General features: G+C 37.6%; 1 protein-coding gene across 1 annotated transcript; it reads left to right on the plus strand.

Moving 5' to 3' along the window:
- Positions 1 to 867: 867 nt before the first annotated feature.
- Positions 868 to 1,878, plus strand: LOC109793692 (uncharacterized). The gene has a single exon (XM_020353149.2). The coding sequence runs from the start codon at positions 868 to 870 to the stop codon at positions 1,876 to 1,878; it is 1,011 nt and encodes a 336-aa protein (XP_020208738.2).
- Positions 1,879 to 7,872: the final 5,994 nt, after the last annotated feature.

Raw genomic sequence — 7,872 nt, forward strand, 5'->3', positions numbered from 1 at the left:
CATCTCCAATCTATTATTCAACTCCTCCACCTCATCAAGTTTTGAGTTGTGATTTCTGTGGTGTAGATCATGCTAATGGTTTTTGTGCAGGACCTAGTACTAGTCAAGAAGAGGAAGTAAATTACATGGGTCAACAACAACCAAGAGGAGGTAATTTCAAGAATTTTTCTAACAATTATATGTAGGGATGGAGGAACAACAACAACAAAAATTAGAAATATGGTTGGAAACAAGATGTAGGACCCTTCAATAGATAACCACCTCAACAACAACACCAAGGTTACTTTTCTTCAATGCAGGAAAAGACAACCAAGTTAGAAGATACCTTGAACCAATTCATGCAAGCTTCCCTTGCTAATCAAAAGAATACAGATGCTTCCATCAAGAATTTGGAGATTCAGGTTGGTCAGATAGCAAAGTAACTTGCTGATTAGCAAGGAGGATCATTTTTAGCCAACACCAAACCTAACTCGAAAGAGCACTGTAAGTCTATCACAACAAGGAGTGGAAAGGAGATTGGGAAGGGGATTGGAGACAATTTGAATGATACTGAGGGTGTTGAGGAGAAAAAATTGAGTGAAAGAGAAAGTGATGAAGAGATCAAGGAGGAAGTTGAGAAAAAATAAAGGTGAGAATGTAAATAGAGAAAATGTGAGAAGTAAAGAAAAAGTAGAAAAAAAAGATAAAAATGAAAGAAGTGATCAATTAAGAAAGAAAGAGAAAGGTGTAGTTATAATCCCACCAGTCAAGGATTTTCCATACCCACATGCACCTTCTAAGAAAGATAGGGAGAGACAATTTGCTCGCTTTCTAGACATTTTTAAAAGTCTGCAGATCAACATTCCATTTTCTGAAGCACTGGAATAGATGCCCACTTATGCAAAATTCATGAAGGAGCTTCTGACTAAGAAGAGAAGATTAACTGATGATGGAATAGTGGAGTTAGAGGCAGGATGCAGTGCAATCATTCAGAAATCCATACCTCAAAAATCTAGAGATCCTAGTAGCTTTACCATTCCAGTCACCATTGGAAGATTACTTGTGGGAAAAGCATTGTTAGATTTAGGGGCAAGCATTAACTTAATGCCCTTATCTATGATGAGAAGGATTGGTGATCTAGAAGCTAGGCCTACTAGGATGACTCTTCAATTGGCAGACAGGTCAGTGAAATATCCTCATGGGATAGTGGAAGATGTGCTGGTGAAAGTAGATAAATTTTTCTTTCTAGTGGATTTTGTGGTGATGGATATGGAAGAAGATAGAGAAGTGCCATTGATTTTGGGTAGACCGTTCATGAAGACTGAAAAAGTAATAATTGATGTAGATTATGGTAATTTGAAGGTGCGAGTGCAAGATGATGAAGTAAATTTTAATGTTTTTGAGGCTATGAAGTATCCATGTGAGCAAGATGAGTGTATGAGAGTGGATGTGATTGATGATTTAATTCATTCCACTAGGAAGCAGTTGCATATTTCTAGTCCTTTGGAGAAAGCACTCATGGATGCCTTAGAAGATTTGAATGAGAAGGAGGAAAAAAAAATTGAAGAGTGTTTGAGGGATCTTGATTCTGCAAAAGAGATTCTTCCAGAAAAAGTGAAGATTGAAGAATTGGAGAAAAGTGCAAACATGGAAGTGCTAAAACCAGAATTGAAGATGTTGCCACCACAACTTAAATATGTATTTTTGGAAGAGGGTGGAAATAAACCGGTTATCATTAGAAATTCTTTGACTCCCTCTGAAGAAGAACAATTAGTTAATGTGTTGAAGAAAAATCAAGAAGCTATAGGTTGGACTTTAGCAGACTTGAAGGGTATTAGTCCTTCCTACTGCATGCACAAAATTCATATGGAGCAGAACTATAAACTTGTGGCTTGTTGAGATTTCCGTTGAAGTACTTTTATTTATAATTATAGATTAGGTTACTTCCCTCAACGGACTCAAACACGGCAAGTGTACCGGCCGTACAAGTAGTAAAAATATCGTATCCACAGGGATTAGAAGGTAAACTAAGCATTCATTGGCTACTTGTGACTTGAGAACAATCCCAATAAATATGAATGTGAATTTAAGAACAAAACTACTGGAATTGTTAAAACACAAATAAATGGATTAGAAATGAAATGGGGTGAGAAATGGCAAAATGGACACTTGAAGTTGTGGGGGTTTGATTTCACCAAAGAAACACTAGTGAATCCTATGTATCTTGTTACATTCATTGTTCAGTCAACCATAAATTTACTCAGACCTAATTCCTTAGAGAAAGAGCCTAGGTGCAAAATATTGAATATCAATCCCTTGAGTACTCAATACCTCCACCTGCATTACCGGTTAGGGTTTTAAGACTACTAATGGGTCAAGCCCTATCCCTAGGTACAATTCCCACTAGGCATATGTTCAAAACTAGTTTCAAGGATATTTTCCAATACTCAATGAAACCTTAAATCATGCAAAGGGTGATCAAGCCAAAGCAAGCATTAAGCATGGAATCATACACAACAAGGAATGAAACAAAACATATATAACATTAAACACAAAAGGATTACAATAGAGTTTGTTGGTTACATCAAAACCCCAATACAATGGATAGAACCTCTCAAAACAAAGAGGGGAAAACTAAAATAGAGATGGAAGAGGAAAGGAAGAACCGAAGGAATGATCCACCGTGGGAGGCTTCCGAAGCCTGAGAATCCCTCCTGCAGCGCTCCTGGAGGCGCCCCTGGGCGAATGAGGGAGAAAACCCTCGAAATTTTCCTTTTATGCAGCCTGAGGAGACAAATTAGGGTTATTGCGCCCGGCGCGTTACACTTCGCGCCCGGCGCGGGCTTCCCCTGATGCTCAATGTGCTCGCGGCCTTGAATTGCGCCCGGCGCAATTCTAAATTGCGCCCGGCGCGAGGTTTCCAAAGGCTGAGAGTACTCTATTTTATGCCCGCCCGGCGAGATTAATACGGTGCCCGGCGCGGTTGCCTGCTCTGCTCCTTAATTCTTTTGATTTCCACTCCTTTGGCCTTGTTATCCTCAATTCTCTACTTGAATACCTGCATATACAAAAGAAACCAAAATGAGAACAATTAAAATGCAATGATACAAAGAATGGAAGAATTTGATCATTAAATCTTGTATAAAAACAAGTATAATTTAGGCTCATCATGGCTCAACCTCAAAGGCGTTTAAATCCAACAATGAAGGAAATGGTGAAAAAAAAGGTTTTAAAGCTTTTAGAAGCAGGAATAATCTATCCTATTTCAAATAGTACTTAGGTAAGTCCTGTTCAGGTCGTACCAAAGAAAGGAGGGATGACTGTTAAGTCTCAATTATACCTCTTTTTGGACAAGACTTAATGAACAATTTCACTCATTCTTTGAACCATTGCAACATAATTGTTCTCTTTTTGATTCAGTTTCTGTGCAGATATAACTAACCCAGAATTTAGCTAACAATACCTTATTACACCTCATTTTTTTGTGTAGGTATTGAGCTAGAGAATTGAAGATTGAAGACCCTTAGGATTGGAAATCTAAGGAGTTAAGGAGCAGAGCAGAGTGGTTGTGTCGGGCGCAAAATGACCCGCGCCGGGCTTGTAAAAAACAGAGTGTTCCACCTCTGCAAGTCACACCTGTGCCGGGCGCGAGACTAGCCTTGCCGGGCATGATCGAGACAGAGAGTACCTCAAACTCTCTGGAAGGTATTGCGCCGGGCGTAAAAGTAATTGCGCTGGGCATGTTCTGAGGCAGAGAATACTTGATCTCACTGGAAGGCCCTGCACCGGGCGCAACGACTTATGAGCTGGGCGCGTAAACTCTAATCTAACTCCCCAAGCTCATATTTGAAGCCATTTTCGAGGGTTTTCTCCTCATTCACACATTGGACGAGTTTTGGGAGCTGTGGAAGGGATTCCCGGAGCTTGGAGCCGTTCGTGTGTGGGTCTTTCCTTCGGTTCTTCATTCTCCCTTTCATCTCTATTTTTGTATTTACCCTCATTGTTTTGAGTGGTTCTACCCATTTTTTGTGGGGTTAGATGTAACCAACGAATTCTAGTGTAATCCTTACCAATGATATATATATATATATATATATATATATATATATATGTTGTTCATTCATTGTTGTGTTGTTTCTATTCTTAATGCTTGCTTTGGATTGATTCTCCTTTGCATGATATAGGTTCCATTGGGTGTTGGAAAATAACCATTGAAACTAGCTCTGAAACAAATGCCTAGTGGGAAATGTATCTAGGAATGGAGCTTAGCCCATTAGTAGTCTTAAACCCTAGCCCGTAATGTGGGTGTAGATATTGGGTACTCAAGGAATTGATATTCAATATCCGCACCTAGGCTCTTGCTCTAAGGGATTAGGTTTGAGTAAACTTATGGGTTGACTAAGCAATGTATGCAACAAGAGATTAAGGAATCATTAGTTTGACGTTTGGTGAAATCTGACCCCACAATCTCACAAAACCATTACACCATTTCTACCCTTTTCCACTCTAAAACCAATATTTTATAGTTTTTAACATTCCAGTAGTCATGCTCTTCAATTCGTATTTACATGACAAACTACAAATTGGAATTATTCTTTAGTCACGAATAGTCAATAAATGCTTATTTTACCTACTAATCCCTATGGATACGATAATTTTACTACTTGAACGGCTGGTATACTTGCCGTGTTTGAGACCGTTGATAGAATTAAGCTGATTTACAATTATAACAAAAGTATTTCAACGGAAATCTTAACAATGACAGCGATTCAGAATGAGAAGAATGAATTGATTCCGACAAAGACTGTCACTGGTTGGAGAATGTGTATAGATTATAGAAAAATCAATCAAGCAACTAGAAAAGATCACTTTCCACTACCGTTCATGGATTAGATGCTTGAGAGGTTAGCTGGACAAGCATACTATTGTTTCTTGGATGGATACTCTGGTTACAATCAGATTGCAGTGGACCCAGAAGATCAAGAGAAGACAGCTTTCACATGTCCATTTGGTGTCTTTTCTTATAGAAAAATGCCTTTTGGTCTATGCAATGCACCAGCTACATTCCAGAGATGCATGCTTGCCATCTTTTCTGACTTAGTTGAGAAATGTATAGAAGTCTTCATGGGTGACTTTTCTGTATTTGGTTCTTCTTTTTCTAATTGTTTGGAGAATCTTGACACTGTACTAAAGCGATGTATTCAGACAAATCTTGTTCTTAATTGGGAGAAATGTCACTTTATGGTAACAGAGGGAATTGTGTTGGGCCATAAAATTTCTTCTAGAGGTATTGAAGTTGATAAGGCCAAAGTATAGATTATTGAAAAGCTTCCTCCACCAACAAATATCAAAGGGATTCGGAGTTTCCTTGGTCATGCTGGATTTTATAGACGGTTCATCCAGGACTTTTCAAAGATTTCAAAGCCATTAAGCAACTTGCTCAATAAGGACACTCAATTTAATTTTGATGCATCTTGTTTGAATGCTTTTGAATTATTAAAACAAAAATTGATTTCAGCTCCTATCATTGTTGCCCTTGATTGGAATTTAAACTTTGAGCTGATGTGTGATGTTAGTGACTATGCAATTGGGGCAGTCCTAGGTCAAACAAAATCAAAGATTTTCCATGCTATACATTATGCTAGTAAAGTTTTAAATGAAATTCAAGTTAATTATGCAACTATTGAAAAAGAATTACTAGCTATTGTATATGCATTGGAAAAGTTTAGATCATACTTGATTGGTTCAAAAGTGATAGTTTTTACAGATCATGCTGCAATAAAATATCTTCTGACTAAGTCTGATTCTAAACCTAGATTGATTAGATGGATTTTGTTATTGCAGGAGTTTGACATAGAGATCAGAGATAAAAAAGGAAGTGAAAATCATGTAGCTGATCATTTGTCTAGATTGGTTAATAGTGAGGTGACTGCACTGGAACCAGAAGTGGTAGAGGAATTTCTTGATGAGAAACTTCTAGCAATTCAAGCAAGGCCATGGTTTGCTGACATGGCTAACTTCAAGGCTGCTGGAGTTATTCCTAAGGATTTAAATTGGCATCAAAGAAAGAAGTTTTTCAGGGATGCTAAGTACTATGTGTGGGATGATCCTCATCTGTTTAAGATTGGAGCTGATAATCTTTTAAGGAGATGTGTGACCAAGGAAGAAGCTGGTAACATTCTTTGGCACTGCCATAACTCACCATATGGAGGTCATTTCAATGGAGAGAGAACTGCTATAAAGGTTCTCCAATCTGGATTCTTTTGGCCAACTCTATTTAGAGATGCTCATGAACATGTACAAAGATGTGATAATTGTCAAAGGATAGGAAGTATCTCTAAAATACATGAAATGCCCCTGCAAAACATTCAAGAAGTTGAGGTATTTGAGTGTTGGGGGATTGACTTCATTGGCCCACTGCCTTTATCCTTTTCCAATGAGTATATTTTGCTAGCTGTTGAGTATGTGTCTAGATGGGTGGAAGCAGTCCCGACTCAAAAGGCAGATGCTAAAATTGTAGTGAAATTTCTCAAGAACATTTTTACCCGGTTTGGCACTCCTAGAGTGTTGATAAGTGATGAAGGTTCTCATTTTTGTAATGTCCAACTTCAAAAAGTTTTGGAACACTATGGTGTAAGGCACAAGGTAGCAACAACTTACCATCCTCAAACAAATGGTCAGGCAGAGGTATCTAATAGAGAGATTAAGAAAATTCTTGAGAAGACTGTTACTTCTTCAAGAAAGGATTGGTCAATCAAATTAGAAGATGCCTTGTGGGCTTATAGAACAACTTTTAAAACTCCTATAGGTCTATCACCATTTCAATTGATATATGGGAAAGCTTGTCACCTTCCTGTTGAGCTTGAACATAAGGCATTTTGGGCCTTAAAATTTTTGAATTTGGATGCTAAAGCAGCTGGAGAACACAGGAAGTTACAACTTCTTGAACTTGAAGAAATGAGGTTGAATGCTTATGAGTCTTCTAAGCAATACAAGGAGAGAATCAAAGCATATCATGATAAGAAGATTTTAAAAAGGAACTTCAAACCTGGCAAATCAGTTTTATTGTTCAATTCTAGGATGAGATTATTTCCTGGAAAGCTTAAGTCTAAATGGTCAGGGCCATTTTGCATCAAGGAAGTCAAGTCTTATGGTGCAATTGAAATAGAAGATCCTTCATCGAAATGAAGTTGGGTAGTGAATGGGCAAAGATTAAAACCTTACATAGGTGGTGACTTTGAAAGAGTCATTGTTGTGTTTACATTGGAAGATCATTGAAGATATTGGTTTTGTCAAGCTAGTGACGTTAAAAGAGTGCTTACTGGGAGGCAACCCAACAATTTCTCACTCTTTTCCTTTGATTTAAGTTTTATATATTGGTGTGTTTAATTCATTCTTTTATGTTTTGTTATCAGTGTGTGAAGTTGGGTTTAGCACATTTTGATCTTGTTGTGTGTGGTTTTTAGCATGTATTTTTGTATTTTGTTTTTAAGTTTTAGGATGTTTTCAAATATGAAAGTAAGGTGTTTTGGGCAGAGAGTAGAATTTGGTTGTTTGAGGATTAAAGTAGGTATGTGAAATAAGAATCAATGCTTAAGTTTGTAATTGTCACTTTTGTTAAGTTGTTTGAAGATCATGCGATTTGATTCTTAGTGACAATCAATCAAGAGAGGATTAAGGACTTGAAGCTTAAGTGATGTGAAGAGTTTAGTTTTTGGCTAGAGAGTGATTGTTTCAATTGAGTTCAAAAAGGGTAATAGAAACAGAGTAATTAATTGCAGTGTTAGAAACCAGTTTGCTAAAACAATTGGCTTGAGCCATTTTTGCAGAATTTCCAAATCTGATAAATTCGCTCAAGCTAAATTAAAGTTGCTTGAGCCTTTCCTTTCTAAT

Source organism: Cajanus cajan, chromosome 8, assembly GCF_000230855.2.
Source record: "Cajanus cajan strain Asha chromosome 8, NIPB_CcT2T_4, whole genome shotgun sequence".
NCBI classification, from domain to species: domain Eukaryota; kingdom Viridiplantae; phylum Streptophyta; class Magnoliopsida; order Fabales; family Fabaceae; genus Cajanus; species Cajanus cajan.

Bases quoted from the DNA above. Each gene is read 5' to 3' on its own strand.
- LOC109793692 (XM_020353149.2), top strand. From the start codon at position 868: ATGCCCACTTATGCAAAATTCATGAAGGAGCTTCTGACTAAGAAGAGA.